General features: G+C 30.8%; 1 protein-coding gene across 1 annotated transcript; it reads right to left on the minus strand.

Annotated features, from left to right (window-relative positions):
• Positions 1–14,554: 14,554 nt before the first annotated feature.
• Positions 14,555–18,261, minus strand: LOC129881497 (protein NRT1/ PTR FAMILY 5.7-like). Its single transcript, XM_055955693.1, has 4 exons — positions 18,042–18,261; positions 16,842–17,059; positions 15,875–16,416; positions 14,555–15,549 (listed from the first exon to the last, which is right to left on the minus strand). The coding sequence occupies exons 1-4, from the start codon at positions 18,187–18,189 to the stop codon at positions 14,685–14,687; spliced, it is 1,773 nt and encodes a 590-aa protein (XP_055811668.1). The 5' UTR covers positions 18,190–18,261; the 3' UTR covers positions 14,555–14,684.
• Between the last annotated feature and the right edge of the window lie 2,855 nt (positions 18,262–21,116).

A 21,116-nucleotide genomic window follows, 5' to 3' on the forward strand; every position in this document is an offset into this window, starting at 1 on the left:
GAATGTGACACCCGATCCAAATATACCACAATCACATATACATTTATATCTTTACAGTAATTTATCACCAGAACAGGTTCATCAAAAAATAAACCAGCAATTAATCATTTATATTGAGACTAACCTGTTTCCCTTATCTGTACCCATTTAGACATATTATAAGTAACTCAATTACACACTTAAGACGATTCCTGGAAACAACCCAACACCTAAACTATAAAACCTTTAATGTTTATCATCAATCTCTACTTAGTTTTATATTATTGTACGCAATACTACGCCTATTATAAAATAACCATCTGTATGCAATAATATCACCACCAAAAATACTTTTCCAAATCATTATAGCACTCTTTTTCCAGGTCACATTCGAATCAGACACTAACACAATCGAATTTCTACCCTGACCCATGACCCATAGTTTAGTTATATGATTTCTCATTAAATTCTCTTCTATACTACACAGAAGGTATAGATTTACTACTTAGAAAAGAAAAGTCTAGCCTACCTGGACGCCAAACAATCATGGAGAGATAGTGCTGTTGAAATCAATGATTCCCAATGTTCTACGGGCAATACCGGATTGAATTCCACCAGTTGAAGCCTCCAAAAACTGAGATTTCCTCCAATTCTCTTTTTCAGTTAAGAGCAACCTTTTTGAGGGTTTTGCAGAAACTCTCGCCTCAAACTTACACTTGGGGGAAGTGGGTGAAATAAGAAATTTGCGACTTAAGTTCTGTTCTACGATCTCCTGCTCTGGCGGCCATATTCCCGCTCTGGCGGCGCTGCTGAAGCAGAATTATCTCGCTCTAGCGGGGTGATGGGACCCAATTAAGCCAAATTCTTGCGATTTCTTTTTAGTCATAACTAACGATGGTTTGGGTCGTTATATAATTCATAGCCCTTTTGGCAACAACACAGCCCCATATGCAATACATAGCCTTCTCAGGCATCAATATAGCCCCGTAGGCAACTCATAGGCCTCTTAGGAAATACCATAACTCTGTAGGCAGCACATAACCTTCTTAGGCATCAATATATCCCCATAGGCAACACATAGCTTTCTTAGGCACGATCACAATCCTGCAGCTAACCAGAATAGCCCTTAAGGCAACAATAACAATTCAATAGGATAAAAATGAGCAATTTAGCTATAAGCAATCTATATGAGTAGCCTCCAAGCCATGACTAACTAGGGCCACTACTAATAGAATATCACAACAACTGAGGCAGCCAACAACCAACAATCATGGCTACAAGTGTAACAACGATAACAACAACCTTTTTATAACTCCTAAGCTTTAAGAAAACATGTTGGAAAAAGCAAATAGCCTTAACATACCTTTTTCAATGATTTCAAGCTGCCTATGAACTTCTTAACGAACCCCCTTGCTTGATCCTAAGCTCGTAAAATACCTCGAAATCTTAAATATGGCCAAACCTTTGCTGCCCCAACACCAAAGTGTGATACGCTATAAATCGCTAAAACAAATTATACCATGATGACGAGCTCAACATGTAGAACAACTTCTGTCAAGGACTTAGGTCAAGAAAATTACTAATTTGGGTTGTCCTAGGAATGGGTTTGAAGGTTTTTCTGGTTCACAACTAAAAAAATGAAGAAAAAACGAAGAAGATATATATATAAAGTTTCACCGATCTAGGGGGCCCACTTCACATGCCTACTTGTGCAGTCTTACAAAAAAAAATATCTCTCTATTCTGAAGTCGTATTGAAAAATGGTTTGATACGTTGGAAACTAGACTCATAGACCTTCGATTTGATAGGTCGTGGGCCCCATAACTCTCTAATTATTGGAAGAAAATCTTTGAGACATTTGACCCAAATTTTAAAGAACTCTTTGTAAAAGAACTTACGATAATTTTCACCAACTTTTATTTTGCAATCCGCTAAACTTAAAAACTTAAAATACGAACCTTGAACACTTAAAATGTGACATACAACATAATTCTTATTTTATTAATCACTCTCTTTGTCTTGCCGCGAAGGTATGAGCTAATTTAGACGTTTTGAAAAGTCGGATATTACAGTATCCTCTTTTCTTACTGATTTTATAATGTTTTACTTGAAGTACCGATAGAGTATCGAAAACAAACTTTTAGGGGGTTGTTTGGTAGGATAAATTTTTAAAAATAATGCATATCTTAGATTTGTGTAAATATGACAAATCATGATAATGCAATTTTTTTAATGTAGTTTTTTTATAAGTATTTTTTTTATATATATATATATATATATAATATAATATATGTTATCTTTAATACACTGCATTAATTATTACATAAAAAATAATATCAATAATACTTTTTAAGTTATTCAATATTATTCTTGTACTCCAATCAAATGAGTTCGAATAGTTAGTTTTAAGAGTAGATGAGATTCAGGCTTTAATCAGCAGTCAGGCTATGTTTTTGACTGAATCCATTAAAACACTAAACTACCTATATACACATAGGTACTTTATAGATATTATGCAGAAGATCCTTATAAATGCACTCAAGGTACGGTTAATCTATCACTAGAGACATGGGCATGACGCCAAAGCAAGTATTAAAATATCAAATGAATCTATATAGGAACTCTCAAACAAATTTAAATTTTATGTTCTTAAATTAGGGAAAAACATATTTCTTTATTTTAATTTAGTTGTTTAGTTTTGATATTAAATAAAAATTTATGAAAGTAAAAAAATGTTTTGAATTTTGTGGCTTTTAAAAAATTAAAAATATGTACAATATATCAAATTGCCTTTAATTTTACCGTCGTAAAAAATTAGAAATAAAAAATTGCTAAAAAGGAAATTTTTTAATTGAACTAATAAAAAAAACTAACACAAGCAAAACAAAATAAGGAGTATAATGTATCAAAAAACACATTAATGTTATGATCTTAAATATGTTATATAAAATATTAAAATTAAATATTTTTTAAAACAAACTAGAAGAGAGAGTATAACAAATCAATTGAAACGAATTAAATATTATTATTACATCCCGATTAGAAAAAAAATTCCTTATTGAATTTATGTGAAACATTTTTTTAATTAAACATAATTTAATTTTATAATTTTATTATCTTTATTTTTTTTCACATACTTAAATGATGGTACATAAATTGAAATTGAAAAAAGTAATTATTGGGAATCTAAGTATATGGTGTCAAATCATATAATCCATGGGTGAGCAGCAGGTTCACCATTATGAGATGTAGTAATTAAATAGGGCCAGAAGACAGGTTAATATTAAATAGTACAACAGAGCCCACGTGCTCCTATTTCAATTTCCCCTTTCAACCACTCCTTATTATTGCATTAATTTTCCTACAATTTTTTTAAAATATTTGATTAGCTATTAATTAAAATGATGGAATTATATTATCTTATTAAACCAGAGTTAAAATAAGTTCATAAAGTATTCAAATTCAGGAGATATTATTGCTTATCTAACCTCGCATGCCATATGTCCCCAACTTCCATACATCATGAACTAGGTCTATTCATTGTTTGATTTGAATCGATTTTTAGGAAAAGAGAAAAGGGCCAAAAATATTTTTAGACTATCTAAGAAAAATATATAATGGATTAAGGATTTAATTTTTATTTAATAGAAAGACGCCACATAATGCATAATAAGAATAACTATTAATTAAAAAAAAAAATAGACTGAGGAATATTTTTAACAAAATAGATAAATTAAGGATATATTTAAATCTTTTCAAATAGTCCAACGATATTTTTGACCTTTTTCAAAATAAAAATCAAATCAATTTATATATTTCTAAAACTAAATAATATAAAATAAAAAATAATGATTTAGTTGTTATCGAGTTGATTCAATTTGGTTCCTTTTTTTTTAATTTGCTAAATCTTAAATTTACCCTAAATTCTAAATCCTAAATCTAAAAACAATGAATTTCATTGGATATTTATAGACTTAATTACTCATGAACTTTGTGACAAGAGTTATACTTCGTAAATAGTGATGTGACAAACCAACATAAACACCCTTTTCCAGGTGTGATATAGTAAGAAACATTAACTTTTTGGTGAAATATTTTTGAATTGCTTGACATGGATTATAGGTGTGTTGTATTTAGGTTAGCTCATTATAATTCATCGAGTTTTAAATTATGTTCGATTATATATTTGGTGTGAGGTAAAATATTTCAATTCTTTATATTTGATTGGTCAAACATTTTCTCTAAGAAAATAAGTTCTTTAGAAATGAAGAAATAACTTTTCTGATAAACGTAAAGTTCTATGAATGCATTTCACATTGATCGTCTCATCTCCATTCTCCGACACACTCCACCCCATCCTTCTTATTCTATCCTTATAGTGCTTGCCTAAATCAGATACAAATATAAGAAAGTAAACAAAAAAAACAAACTTTGAGCAATCACCAATAATAAGTAGTACTAACCTTGATAAAAATATCCTGTTTCTATCAAACGAATAAGAAATGCGGTACAAGATTCACTCAACAAATTTAGCAAGAAATGTCATCATGTTCACATAACTGGTCGGGACCCCTATAACTTGCAAGTTAGTCTAGTCATAACATACCCTAATATTATGAGAAGTCATCGATAAGGTGTATAAGAATAATAATCAATATGATGTATTAATAACATTAATAATATTAAAAATAATTATATTGAGCTTATTTCTTATCAATAATTTGATTTAGTGTATTCAAGGATAATTTTGTCTTTAACATGTTTATTCATGTTCTAATAATTTTGATATTGCTGATACAGTGGGTTGTTATGTATTAGTAAGGGTGGCAATTGGGTGGGTTGAGTCAAGTTTGGACAGATCATAATGAGTTAAGATAATAATTGGGTCAAGATCCAACCCAACCCAAATTAGTTTGGATCAAAACGGATTGGGTCAAAATGAGTTAAGTAATGAGTTATATAAAGGGTCAAGACCAATCCAATTTTTACTACTTAATTGTTTTTTTTTGTTATTTTAAACTATTTTTGAAACTAACAAAATTATTTTTTTCTTTATTATGGCTATATATAACATATCAAACTGAAAAATAAATTAAAATATTTTAACAAGATTTCCCATGAACCAATTCGGGTTACATATCAACCCAATTTTTTATGGGTTGAAATGGATTGACCTAATGAATGGGCGGGTTAATAACCAACCCAAATTTAAACCGATTGGGTTGAGTTTGATTTTGTCACCCCTATTAGTAATACATTCTATAATAATGAACATGGTGTATAACTAATAGATACATTGAAAACACTATTAAACAAGATATTAAATAACACCAAAACTAATACATACAATGGCAGATTTAAGATTATCACCAAGGGCGTTGAAAAATAAATATATTAGTACTTGTATTTGAAAATTTAAAACCTCAAGGTCAATTTTGAATTCTTAAACAACTAAGTCAACCTCTGGCTTAGTGTTCAGTATACTCAAATATATATATATATATATATATAATACATTTTACCAAATGACTTTCAATAATTACACAACACATGAAACTATTATTTCACATGACAAGTTAACTATGAATAACTTACACAAATTTTACTAGTTTAGAGCATAATTACATGTCTTCTGATGCGTTTTTAAAATTACTTTTTGTGCCAAATTTTGGTCCTCATATACATGTATCTGATGTGTTCAGATATATGTATCTCGGATACATGATATAAAAAAATTGGTGTAATTTATTTCAAGTACACTGGATCCAAGTGGATTCATATATATCTAAGATACATGGACTTTCTAGCTCACCTCTCTCCCTATTAATCTGTACTTTAGAATGTGTATGAAATATATATAGTATCCCAAATACATGTATCTAGTGTGATTCACATGTATTTGAGATACACCTCACCTCTCTTCTTTATGGATCACCTCTCTCCTCTCTCACTCGCTTCTCTCCTTATGTATTTGTATTTACTAGTGTATTTGACAGCAAAATATATGTATCTAAGTGTAATTGACTCTAAATCTGGTATGAAATTATTACTTGGTGAGACAATTTGTAATTATATTAAATTATAGAAACAATTAGTAGATATAATAAGTATTTATATAATTAGATAGTTTTTCCTTAACTAATTAGTACTAGGGCTGTACAGGGCAAATCGATAAACCGCACCAAACCGACAAACCAAACCAAACCGAACAAAAAACCCGACTAGTGGTTTGGTTTGACTTGGTTTGGTGTTTGGAAAAAAAACCCGACCATTATAGGGTTGGTTTGGTTTTAACTAAAAAAAATCAAACCGAACCCAAACCGACCCGATTATAGATATACTACTTTTAAATTATGTTATACATAAAAATATTTATTAAAATGTAATTTATAAATATATTTTTAAAATTTTTCATAATTTTTGTTTTCTTTCTTACATTTAGATTTGGACTTGAGAAGCCCATCTAAATAATATACAAAAAAAACCATCTTATAAAGTTATATTATAAAGTTAAAACTTCAAACACTGTTCTGCCTCCATCTTATATGTTGATATTTTGTACTAGAACTCTTTTTAAGAAGCACTGCTTTATGCTTTTTATTAGATACTATAAAAAATTGGAGAAACCCAAAAAAATCCGAAAAATCCGAGAAAAATTGATATCGAAAAACCTGACTTTTATTAGTTTGATTTGGTTTATAGATTTAATAACCCCACACAAATAATTTAATTTGATCTGTAAAAAATCCGAACCAACCGATCCATGTACACTCCTAATTAGTACCATGAATCTTTCTTACCCCTTTTTAATTGTCAAGCAAATGTATGAATTCAAAGTACAAAAGGCACATAATATGTTGTATTTCTTTTGACTATAAGAGAAAAAAAAACATATTTTGATGAATAGAAATATCAAAGGCATGCGATCGACATCATTCTTTCTGACATTATTACATTGATCTTAAGATAAGGCAAACACGTTAAACTTGTGATTGGGACAGGTCCATGGATCCATAAGAAGCCCAAATGAGTGTAATTTGTTTTTTTACAAGCTGGATATGGCCTACAACGAGACTGATTGTAGGCCCAAATTTATGTTTTTCCTACTCAGCACCTATCTTGTCCTACTCCTAGGTTTGTTAGGTTTTTGAATTTTCCACTCCCTAACCTAACCATTGACCATCTTTAATAAACATTTGGTTAGAAAGTTTTTGTTGTGTTATTGATAGGTTAGATATTCATAGTGATAGACTTGACATCTAAATAGACACAAGGAGCGGGGAGAGGAGCGACAATTGTGTCTCTAAAAAGCGAAGATTTTATTTCACTCAATGTTCGAATTAATTAGTTTTATGGACTAAAAAAACTAAGAAAAGAAATATTGCACAAGTATTATAATATATTTGGGGGATTTCACTTTTGTAAGTGGGCCCTTTAAAGTGGGCAACTTATACCCACTTGTTTTTTTTTCTCTCGTCCGGCTATAAAATGTCATGCTTTGGCATTGAAAATATACACACATATATATATGTTTTTCTCATTTTTTTATTCTCTCCTCTTTCTTATTAAATTGCTAAGTTAGATAACACATTATTAGCACGAGTCTCCATCACTTTAAGCTATTTTAAGAAAGTAACAAAAGGGTAAGAATTTTATTTTCTTAAAATGTCTAATATCTCTAAACTTGAATTTGTTGCTCTTGATATATCTGAAAAGGCTACTCATCATGGGCACTAGATGCCGAAATACACCTAGAATCAATGGGTTTGACAGACACCATCAAAGATGACAATACGACATTTAGTTAAGACCGTGCCAAAGCCATAATATTTCTCCGCCACTATCTTGACGAAGGGTTAAAATTACAGTACCTCACATTAAAAGACCCCCTTAAACTGTGGAAGAATCTAAAAGAAAGATATGACCACCTGAAGTTAGTCATCCTTCAATAGACACGTCATGATTTGCTAAATATGAGATTAATGAATTTTAAAAATATAACTGAATATAATTCTGGCTTGTTTAGAATTATAGCACAATTAAACTTATGCAGAGAAGAAATCACTGAACAAGACAAACTTGAAAAAACATACTCCATATTTCCACTCGCGAATATGCTCATGCAGCAACAATATCGCGAAAAGAATTTTAAAAAATATTCTGAATTACTTTATCACCTTCTTATTGCTTAACGCCACAACAAACTGTTAATGAAAAATCATGATAGTCGGCCCGTTGGTTCTATTCCATTCCCTGAAGTGAATCATGCAAATTATAACCAACGAGAAAGAGGTCATGGCCTCAGTCGTGGTTGTGATCGAAAAATAAATTATAATCATGATGCTCGGCGGACACCGAGAAATGATCAACAATTTATAAAGAAAGGTGAAAAGCCAGAAGCTATACCAAAGAAAAATTCATAAAGTATATGTCATAGATGTGGAGGTATGGGGCACTGGTCACGGACCTACCGGTCATCAAAACGTCTGGTTCAGCTATATCAGGCATCCTTGAAGAGGAAGGAAAATAATTCAGAGACAAATTTTATCTCTGAAGATAATATTGAGCCTATGCATTTGGATGTAACTGATTTCTTTAATTTTTCAGAAGAAAATATAAATATTGATAAGCCTAATAATATTTAAATAATTTTTCTTTTATTTATCTGTACTAAATAATATGTTTGTATTTTTCTAATCCATGTAAATAAATAAAATTTATATAATGAGTCATGTTTTAATTATAATGTTTACTTTATTTCTTTTGAAGAAAAATATGGATATGCCTCAAATTTTGTTTGGATCAATGATCAATCACGAGGATATTTGTATAATTGATAGTGGAACGACTCATGCCATTTTTAAAGACGAGAAATATTTTTCCAACTTGAGAAGAAGAAAAGCAAATGTTACTATAATTTCTGGTAATTCAAAAATGATTGAAGGCTCCGAAAAAGTTACTATATTTCTGCATAAGGGAACAAAGATTGTTATAGAAGATGCACTATTCTCTTCTAAATTCTCAAAAAACTTGTTAAGTTTTAAAGATATCCGCAGAAATAGATATCATGTTGAGACACTAAATGAAATGAATATTGAATACCTTGGTATAACCAAGAGTGTCTCAGGCTAGAAATATATTTTTAAAAAATTACCAACTTTGTCGTCTGGCCTATATTATGCAAAAATTAGTGCAATTGAAACACATTTGATTGTAAATCAGAAGTTTACTGATATAAATATATTTGTGTTATGGCATGATCGAATAGGTCATCCTGAATCAATAATAATGAGACGAATTCTTAAAAATTCAACCGAACATCCGTTAAAGAACCTGAAGATTCTTATGAATGATAAATTTTCATGTACTGCTTGTTATCAAGGCAAATTAATTGTCAGACCATCGACCCTGAAGGTTTTCATTGAATCTCCTGCCTTTTTAGAGTGTATACATGAAGATATATGTGGACATATTCATCCACCTAGTGGATTATTTAGATATTTTATGGTCCTAATAGATGTATCATCTAGATGGTCTTTTTTGTGCCTCTTATCATCTCGCAACCTGGCGTTTGCGAAGTTGTTAGCACAAATAATAAGATTAAGGGTGCAATTCCCAGATTATCCAATTAAGGCTATTCGCCATGATAATGCTGAATAATTTACATCCCAAGCTTTTGTTGATTATTGCTTATGAATTGGGATAAAAATTACACATCTTGTTGCTTATGTTCATACTCATAATGGCCTTGCAGAGTCATTTTTTAAGAGCCTACAATTGATAGCATGACCCTTACTAAAGAAAACGAAATTGTCAATTACTATTTGGGGTCATGCTATCTTACATGCAGCAGCACTTATACGTCTTTGATCGACATATTATAAAAATTACTCTCAGTCACAATTAGTATTTGATCATGAGCCCAATATAGCCTATCTACAAATTTTTGGTTCTGTGGTATGCGTGCCTGTAGCACCACCACAACATACAAAAATGGGACCTCAATGAAGGTTGGGCATATATGTTGAGTTTGACTCACCCTCCATAATTTGTTACATTGAACATTGACAGGAGACTTGTTTACTGCTTGATTTGTTGATTGTCGGTTTGATAAAACAATTTTTTCGCAATTAGTGGGAGAGAAAAAAGAATCAGAAAGAAAAATTGCGTGAAAAGTTTCATCATTATCTTATTTTGATCTACGTACCCACACATGTGGGAAGGAGGTACAAAAGATCATCCACTTACCAAAAATAGCAAATCAAATACGAGATGCATTTACTGATTTGCAACAAATAACTAAGTCACATATCCCTGCAGTGAATGTGCCTATCTGGATTAATGTCCCAAAAGGACCATCTACTAGTATCATAGCTTCTGAATCCCCAAAATATCTGAAGCGTGATAGACCATTGAGTTCAAAGGATAAAAATCATAGAAAGAGAACCGTGAGAAATAATAATAAAGATGATACTACAAAAGAACCTCCTGAAGAAGGTCAAGATTTGATTAATCTTGATATTCATGAAGAAATCAGTGAACCCGAGACTCTAGTGAACGAAGAGCTTTCAATAAGTTCTACCGGTGATAAGATAGATTTAGATCGATCAAAAATTATGGTGGATAATATTTTTGCATATAATGTTGCAATTAACCTCATGCAAGATAGTGAAAGTCTTAAGCCTAAATCCGTCGAAGAATGTTGACGTAGATGTGATTGGCCAAAATAGCAAAAAGCAATTCAATCAGAATTAGAATCACTTGCTAAACGTGAGGTTTTTGGACCTGTAGTCTAAACCCCTGAAGGTCTAAAATCAGTTGGCTATAAATGTGTTTTTGTGCGAAAATAAAATGAGAGAAATGAAATTATAAGATACAAGACACGCCTTGTTGCATAAGGATTCTCTCAAAGACCAGAGTCAACTATGAAGAAACATATTCACCCGTTATGGATAGAATAACTTTTCGATATCTCATTAGTTTAGTTGTACAGAAAAATCTTGAAATACATCTAATGGATGTAGTTACTGCTTACCTTTGGTTCACTTGATAATGAAATTTACATGAAAATTTAGAAGGATTAAAATTGCCTGAAGCAAGTATTAAGTCTCGGGAGACGTACTGAATCAAATTGCAAAGATCATTATATGGTCTGAAACAATCAGGGCGTATATGGTATAATCGCCTTAGTGAATACTTGATAAATGAAGGTTATATAAATGATGTCATTTGTTCATGTATTTTTATTAAGAAAACGGAATCAAAGTTTGTTATACTCGCCATTTATGTTGATGATATAAATCTCATTGGAACCCCTGAAGAGGTCCAAAAAACGATTGAATATCTAAAGAAAGAATTTGAGATGAAAGATCTTAGAAAGACAAAATTTTGTCTGGGTCTGCAAATTAAACATTTAGCAGATGAGGTCTTTGTCCACTAATCTGCCTACATTGAGAAAATCTTTAAATGATTTTACATGGACAAAGCACATCCATTAAGTACTCCAATGGTTGTTCGATCACTTGAAGTGGAAAAATATCAATTTCGACCTCCAGAAGAGGATGAGGAATTTCTTTGTCTTGAAATACCATATCTCAGTGCTATTGGTGCACTTATGTATCTTGTTAATGCAACCATACCTGATATAACATTTTCTGTTAATTTGTTGGTAAGGTATAGTTCATCCCCAACGCGAAGGCATTGGAATGGTATCAAGCATATTTTGAGATACCTAAAGGGTACCATTGATATGGGTCTATTTTATACTAACAAAGGTTGTGCAGACCTTATTGGTTATGTAGATGCAGATTATTTATCAGACCCACATAAAGCTCGATATCATACAAATTATCTATTTACACACGAAGAAATTGCTATATCATGGCGATATACGAAGCAGTCTATTGTTGCTACTTCTTCAAATCATGTTTAAATAATAACAATTCATGAAGCAAGTAGAGAATGTGTGTGGTTGAGATCGATGATACAGTTCATCAAAGAAAGATGCGGCCTGAGAAATAATGTCAAAGTATCCACAGTTATATTCGAAGACAATGCCGTATGTATAGCTCAATTGAAAAGTGACTTCATAAAAGGAGACAGAACGAAATATATTTCACCAAAATTATTTTTCACACATGATCTCCAGGAGAATGGTGATATTGATGTACAACAAGTTCGTTCGAGTGATAATTTTGCAGATTTATTCACAAAGGCATTACCAACATCAACTTTTGAGAAGCTAAAATGTAAGATTGGAATGCGTCGTCTCCAAAATACCAAATGAAGTTTTCATTAGGGGGAGTAAAATACGCACTGCACTCTTTTTCCCTTAACCAAGATTTTGTCCCATTGGGCTTTCCTAATAAGGTTTTTAATGAGGCAACACTCAAGGCGTATTACCAGATGTGTGTACTCTTTTTTTTCTTCACCAGCCTTTTTCCCATTGAATTTTTCCTTGTAAGGTTTTTAACGAGGCATAACATCTATGGATATTGAAAATAACTATATATATACTTGTTCTTTCACTAAAATTTTTCTTTTATATGAGCATCCAAGGGGGAGTATTATAATTTATTTAGTGGATGTACCTTTTGTAAGTGGAGCCCACTTAAAGTGGGCAACTGACCCACTTGTTTTTTTCTCTCATTGGTGGCTATAAAATGCCATGTTTTGGCATTGAAAATATACACAGATACATACGTTTCTCTCATCTTCTGCTCCTCTCTTTTTCTCTTACTCTCTCCTCCTTATTAAATTACTAAGTTAGTTTATTTTATAACAACAAGAGATTTATACGTGAAAAATCATTTAGGCTCGAAATATTTATGAATACCTAAAGTTTGGTTTGGCTTGTCAGGTTAGACATTTAAAAAAAAAAAGAAGATGTAATCTTGAAAAGACTGAACTTCGTATATATTTTTAGTGAAGTTATGGCCTTGGTAAGGTCAAACTTCTAACATGCAATGATTATACTTCACATATATACTGACTCAAGGCCAAAGTTTTGGACATTTTTTCAATGAAGTTGAGACTTTGATAAGACCAACTCTAATAATCTTCGAGTGAAGTTGTGGCCATGACTAAACCAAACTTCAAACATATAATCCTACACTTCAGACATTTTGGCATGTTCAGACATATATTTGGCTACACCTTAGATATATTTCGACATGAAGTTCAACTAAATAAATTTTTCCTCAGAAATAATTTTTTCTTCAAATTTTATGACATAAGTTTCACATATCAATATGAACAAAACTCAATCATCAATTTGTCAAAGAAATAACAAATATAACAAAATCATTTTATAACAATGATTATTTGCCATTGTTTTCAAGCTTTTTTTAACAATACCACTTGATTTAAACTTACTTTCACATTCAAAATTCAAGACTCACTTCTTCAAAATATTATACTTCAATTGTTATAAGTTTGAAAAATATTATTATACAATAACTAAGAAAAGGAGGAGGAAAAACATTGAATAAATAGCTTTGTCCAAAGTTTCCTATATTTGGGTACTATTAAACCCTTTTTTTTTAAAAAAACGGGTATATGTTAAATGGGGGCGATCAAATAGGATGCAGGTGAAATTTTTTCTCAAAAATATACCAATATTTATTACAAGTTGTATCTAGATATCAATATCTCAACATCTAAGTCCTTTTACTTGGCCCATTCTTTGGTCAATTAGAGAAGTAATTCAGCCCATACTGTCTTGGCCTTAGCCAGACTGACTGGCAAATCTCAGCCTACTAACTTAACAAAATATGAGTAGTTTAAACCTCGATAAAGTAATATTCAATAAAGTAATAATCTCGCTAAATGAATATTTTTCTCCGATCCCGACTTGGGCTAGTTATATTAAAATAATATTCTCTCTAACTGCATTAGATAATAATTAAAAATAAAGTATTAAAGGCCCAGAAAAAATATAAAGTAATAATTACTAGAATACATCAAGAATATATATATATATATATATATATATATATATATATATATATATATATATATTTAATCAGTCAATAATACTAGACCAATAACTATTTCTTTTTAAAATATGATTCTATAGTTGATTATTTTTTCTTTCCACCAAAATCAAAATTAATCTCATCCTTAACTTTTTGAAAAACGAACACAATTTCCGAAATAACTTTTTGATTCTCTTTTTTATGCTCATATATTGCGTTTCTTATTTTATTGGTTAAAAATGATTTTAGTACGCCTTTCAAATGATAAGAAGACATTATACTTGGATTATGATTTTTAAACATCTAGTTTTTTCCTTTTATAGTTAAACATAAAATTTTTTCATATTCTATATACACGAATACAATTAGAAACATTAAACTTCACTAAATTCGCGTAGCTTTCCTAGATTTAAATAATAAATATGCAAAGACTACACTTTTTAGTTTCCTAGATTTAAACTTTTGAAATTCTTAATTAATTTTTTTTCTTTCTTATGGCACATACTGCAAAATACCCTCTAAAATAATAAATATTTATTTATGGATAAATAAATATTTTATGCATTTATCGATAAAATAATAATCTCGATAAATGAATATTTTTTCCGATCCCAAGCATATGCATTTATAGAGGTCTTACTGTATATTAGAAACAAAAATATAACAAATATGATTACAGAGCTTGATGACTATACTAATTTCATAATTTACTAGTGATTGATCAATCTTCTAAGCTATCCCTTCGCGATCATCTCCATCGTTGTAATTAGCTACATCTGTAGTTCTTCTACTTTGCGCATTCTTGTAGGAATAGCTCCTTGCAACAATAACATATATGCATAAGTTTACTGCTGTTATGGTAGCTAACAAATAGTAGAAATAATCCAATCTGCTGGTATTTAGATCCTTTCCAAACCAACTCTTGCCACCTTTTTCTGTTACATGATCCACAATTGTGATCAATATGCTACTTAAGAAGTTTGAAGCACCAATTACACTTAGGTAAAATGCAATGCCTAAACTTCTCATTGTATCAGGTACTTGATCATAGAAGTACTCTTGTAACCCTACGAGCGCGAATCCATCTCCAATACCAACGATAAGAAATTGAGGGGCTAGCCAGAACACACTCATTGACATTGAACCCTCAAGTAGATTTTCTTGAACAATTTTTAGTCTTTTTCTTTCAACTAATGCTGCAACAATCATTGATGCAACTGATAAGATCATTCCAATGCCGATCCTCTGAAGAATGCTAATCCCTCTCTCGTTTCCGGTTGCTCGTCTTAGGAGAGGTACAAGGATTTTGTCATAGATAGTGACAGTTGCTATCATGCCAATAGCTCCAAGGGCATACATTGAAGCCGGTGGGATCTCAAAATCATGAGTGATCTTCCTGTTAAGTGTCGCGCCTTGTTTGATGAAAAATGTTGAAGATTGTGCTATGCAAATGCCAAATGGTAAAGTGGTTAGCCAAATGGGGATCATGTTGATAAGTAACTTCAATTCTTCCACTTTTGTCACAGTTGCAAATCTCCATGGATTCTGTTTCTGGTCTATTGCCTCATCAAAGATTGCAGCTTTATCAAGAAACCTACAAGTAGAGTAGAAAAAATGTTTTCATTACAACAACATACCTGGAGAAATCCCACAAGTGGGGTTTGGGGATGATAGAGTTTACATAGACCTTACCCCTACCTTGTGGAAGTAGAGAGGTTGTTTCCGAAGGACCCTTAGTTCAAGTGCATCAAATCAAAGTAATAATGAAAAGGAAAAAACTACAGTGAAGAAAACATAACAACTATTAAGGAAAACAGTGCCGGACATTCAAAAAAGGGAAGGCAAAAATGTTTTCATTACCCTATATGAAAATACTAATATCATAATCAAATCAATTCAAGACTAAGTTGACATCTTACTTGAGGCCTTTGGTATGACATAACCTCCTCCTATTGGTTTCTGACTTTTGAGTTTCATGTAGATAAGCAGGACTAGAAGGATGTGCAAGATTTCTTTTCTTGATTGAAGCAACAAGAACTTGTAGCATTGTTGTTAAGGGACTTTCAGTAACTTTTCGATAACGATAGAATCGCCTGCCTACACAAAATATGACTAAACTAGCAGCCATAACTAGTGTAAGAATCAAATCTGCCACAGCCCAACTAACATGATCTTGTACATAAACAATCAGTGTGACACCAAGTAGTACACCAGAGCAAAGTCCAAAACTCCACCAATTGAAGAAAGACATTTTCTTTCTTTTTTCTTGAGGATGATCATCATCAAATTGATCAGCTCCAAAACTCTCCAAAGATGGTTTGTGCCCTCCAGTCCCAATTGATATTAAGTATATAGCAAAGAAAAAGACCACCACATGAACCTTTCTAGGTTCTTGACAGAGGTCACTTTCACAGGGCTTCAAGCTTGGTACCACACTTGACATTGTCAAGAGAAGCAAGCCCTGTTTAACAAATAACAGATAAATGAGATTATTTTAGTTGTTTCATAGGTAAATGATAATTTGATCACAATGTTGTACCTCTTTTTCATTTTATATGATAGTATTTAACTTATCACGAAGTTTAAAAAAGAAAGACGGACTTCTGACATATATTAAACATGTCATGACATTTTTACGGTTTATAAGAGCAAAATCTAGAAGTTTCCAAGTACAAAAAGGTGTTATTTTATTTTGGAATAGACTAACCAGGAAAGAGTGTTGTATAAAATAAAACAATGAAAGTAGCAGTCAAGTTTTTTGAGTGGACTTTCATTAATAGAGGAATAAAAGACCGCGAAGAGAAAAGTACAAGTAAGGAGGACCAGACTTAACGTTACTAATCCGAATAACATTTGGTTGTTCTCTATAAATACTGTGATACTTACCAGGAGGTAGACAATAGTTGAAGCAAGAACTGTGTAAAATCTTCCCAAATATGCATCAGCAACAAACCCTCCTAGAAGTGGCATCAAAGTAGTGACTCCTGTCCAATAGTTAGCAGTTTTTGCTGCTGTTTTAAGGTCTTGATGAATGACCTTTGTTAGGTATATGATCAAACTTGTGGCTATTCCAAAGTAACTCAACCTCTCACTGAATTCAATTGCTGTTACATTCAAAATTAACACAATTCATAAGTTTCTCCAATTACATATAACAAAGCAACTAGTTTACGCATCTTAATAAAATAATTTATAGCGACACAAACATCTATTACTTATTTTAAATCATAAGTTTTAAAAGTCTTTCTTTTTTAAATTCAATGTCAAATCAAATTGCAGACAGAAGAAAGTAATATTTAACCAAGTCAAATCACATGTAAATTGTGGTTCATTGTGGTGGTGAACTTTTTCATCAAGCCATATTTTAGTGGCAATTAATTTTGCTTTTTCATTTATAAGATATGATATTTAATATGAAAAGAAAAAGAAGATGTATAAGAACAAAATTGTTGCTTCTTATATACTCCTTGTCTTAGGTTATAGGCCACTTGGGAATGGAATCTAGAACAATTACAATGCCCAAAAAGTGATCAAAGAACTTTTTAGTGATTCTCGTTAAATAGTGACTTTTCTCAAAAGGGTATTATTCCTTTTAGGGAAAGAGACTTCATATATTCTTCAATTTTGTTTAAATCTGATATAATATTCGTTACGAAAGTAACTTATATATACTTATATTATTACACAAATGACTCACATATATATATGTTAATTAAGTCTTTATGCTAATCTAAGTAGGATATAGCTCAATAAATGTGTCAAGTCAGATAAAAGGTAACTATCATAATAAGAGAAATTAATAACCTGACAAATAAGACAAGTAATTTTTTATAAAAGGTCAAATTCCATCATTTGCGTAAAAAATCATTTATACTGTCACGAATATAAGATAAATCCATATGTTATAACTTCAACTAGTATTTTCAATACTCACCAGCATAAGATAAGAGAAACCATTTAGGACTTAAAAACTTTGCACAAGAAAACAGAATTTGTATACATTTTGTTCATGATCATTGAGATTTAAAGGGAAAAAAATGAAACTTTTGTGTGTTTGTGACATTTGTTAGATGAATTTTTTCTTACCAATAATCAAGAAAGATGCCTTCCAGCTTCCAGTTGAAGCCCTTAGAGGAATTCTGCCTTTGTAATCAACAGAAGAATCATACACCCATTTTTGCTCATCAATTTCTGTTGTTTCTTTCCTCTTTATCTCATCTATCTTAACATTCATCTTTTCAATATCTCCAAGATAACAAAAGAAGATATATTGTTGTTCGTTAAGTTGGCAGCTTTTATTCTCCTTATATAGGGAGGAGGAATCCCCTGCTGACTTTTGAGATTGGAAGAGCCAAAAAATATAATTAAAAGGGGCAGTGGGTGCACAAAGTATTCCGTGTTAACAGAGTTTGGAAAAGTGCTGGATGTAGACATATTACCCTAATTATAACATTAGTGATTGTTTTCACTACTTAAATTCGTGATGTATAAATCACATAGTGATAATTTTATCATTACTCTCGGACTCCCATTCTAGTGTTGAAGTAAAATAAAATTTCTTGTCAATAATTGAGATTAAGTAAATTAAAAGTTGTAAGAAAAGAAAACAGTTCATTTCCACTAAATTAAAGTAGTGTCATTAGCCTTTAACACAGGAGGAATGGCATTCATATTGTTGTCCTGTCAATTAGATTCTCCTATTAGGAATTCATTTCACAAAAAAATTGTCAAGATAGACATTGTTGAAACTTTTTTTTTTCCAGGTATCTGTATTGGAGCTCCACTAATGCGAATTCGAGCCATGTAGAGCTTTATTTTAGGGGAAAACGCTCATTACCAAGGATTTTTTCATACTCAAGGTTCGAAACTGAAACCTCTAATTAAACGACCAGCCTTCCATCCATTGTACCACATTCTTTGGTGGTGACATTGTTGAAACTTGATAACCTATAACTATTATGACCAAATTTACTAGAGATGTGTTATCAGTCTACATGTATTTTCACAGTTTTACTATGTCAATGATTTAATTATCAAATTCAGAGGAACTAGAAAATCAACATTAGTTGAGTTGTTGCAATCCATCTTTCATTTGGTTGACGTGATTAATTATGTAATAGTGGGAATTAAATGTTTTACTTTGACAAAACAAATTTCAAGATCATTTTTCACATGTTTAATTAGGTGTTGAAACTGGTGAAGATAGTATTTTTAGTAATATATTTTGAGTGTTCGAACAAAATTTTATATTGATAGTTGAAAAAATTGTGAACGTACATATAAACTATATGTATACTCTTAATTGTGTGAGAGTTTTGGGGAAATCGTCTTGGTTCCGTCTGAATTGACCAAGAAGAACAATATCACATTATATTATTTAGAGGTATGATCTTTGGGCTAAGCTAGTTTTAACAACTGGTATCAATACCTATGGTTTGATAAGACGAGCATGAAGATGATATAGTGATAAAAGGGTACTCTATTTTACTTTTACCATGTCAAAGGTAGATTGGAGATGCACCCACACAAAAGGAAGCTAGCTCTGAGCTTCGATGATCATAATACTCGATTATGTCGATATGTCACATAGTAAATTTTAAAAATTGACATGTAAATCTTGGTGAGCGTCGTGTGGAACTTAGATACACTAAAATCTGATTTCATCAAGTAAAATATAGTAATTTTATTAGTTTAATTCACTACATATGTAGTTGTATAAAGTGGACCTGCCATTGATTTGTTTGACTTATCATTTTTAATAAAGTGAAACATGCCTCTATATGGACAGTATTATGCAAGTAGACATATATTGACAATGAGTACAATAATTGGTTGGCAGCTTGAGATATATTTTCAAAGATGTTCATGTAATTAATATATAATTGCATTGAATTGTTTTTCTTCTTTGTCGTCTAAATGTACATATATAATGTTTGTTTAATCACATCAAGTTTGTGTCTCTTTTTTTCATTTTTGTTTTCTTTACCAAAATTTAATAGAATTTGTTCAATTTATGTATATGTATTAAAAAATCACTAGATATTTATAAATATTTAATTATAAATTAAATTATTATTATAATATATTAATTTAAAATTATTAGAAAAAATCATAAATTTTAAAATGTGAATTCGCGCTTTCGGATGATGATAATAATGAAGGGTACTAATCTTATCCACAAACTATAACAATAACATTTAAATAATCAGAAAAAATATAGCCACTTCTTAACCATGTCCATTTATTACTGGTCGTAGCAGCCACATATATAGTGTAATGTGATAGCTCAAATCCATAGCTTAGATTTGCTTTTAAAAATGAATACCACTTGCTAATTAATTAACATTTAAATAAGGTAAACTAAACATCTATTTTGTGAATAAATTTCAACGGTAGTTTGTTACTGCTCAAATCCATAGCTTAAGATTTGTTTAAAAGATCAGAAAATTCTTGGTTAAATTATTATTTTATATGGAAGATATATGAAGGTCAATGCTGAGTGAAGAAATAATTAATTAATTTAGTAGTTTAGCTTGCATTAGACAAGAACTCGTGTGGTCTTCATGGAGCTAATTACTTTTGAAGGATTAATCAGGTTTACAAAAATACTTTATTAATATTAATATCATGTGTGGTAGAATGGTATTAGGATTTCATTAATGATGAGATTTATAGTTTAAAACTTAAAAATAAAATCTTTCTTGATAAGAAAAAAAAACCCTGATATATCGTAGACTTTTTCATGACAAGAAAAAGAAAGTTAATTTTTTTTTTATGGTATATGCATTTTCTCTTATTATATAAGAGGGAGTTGAGGTAGGTTTCCGTCAAGGTGCATCAGCAAGGGCATTCTCAGAAAAATAAAAAATATATATATTTTTATTTTACTCTAATTTAATTAGTGTACAATTTTTTGGAATGAGACCCACTTTAACTATGCCCTTTAGGATTAAATTCATATCCTTTAGTTATAATATTATTACTTTGAATGTCACTAATATTTGTATAAATTTTGTAACTATTTTGAGCAAAAAATCAACGGTTGATGAAGAAAAATGCTTTCATTTTGGACATCCCAATAGACCTTTTCACATTAAATTTGCGAGAAAAAAAAGATGATTTACCACCACACAATAACACAAATATATATATAATTTATTT

This window comes from Solanum dulcamara, chromosome 3 (assembly GCF_947179165.1).
Source record: "Solanum dulcamara chromosome 3, daSolDulc1.2, whole genome shotgun sequence".
NCBI lineage: Eukaryota > Viridiplantae > Streptophyta > Magnoliopsida > Solanales > Solanaceae > Solanum > Solanum dulcamara.

Excerpts from the sequence above, each read along its gene's own strand:
- LOC129881497 (XM_055955693.1), bottom strand. The coding sequence starts at position 18,189 with ATGAATGTTAAGATAGATGAGATAAAGAGGAAAGAAACAACAGAAATT. Across the intron at positions 17,060-18,041 it reads GGCATCTTTCTTGATTATTG|CAATTGAATTCAGTGAGAGG; the intron begins GTAAGAAAAAAT and ends TGAATGTAACAG. Across the intron at positions 15,550-15,874 it reads TGTCATACCAAAGGCCTCAA|GTTTCTTGATAAAGCTGCAA; the intron begins GTAAGATGTCAA and ends CTCTACTTGTAG.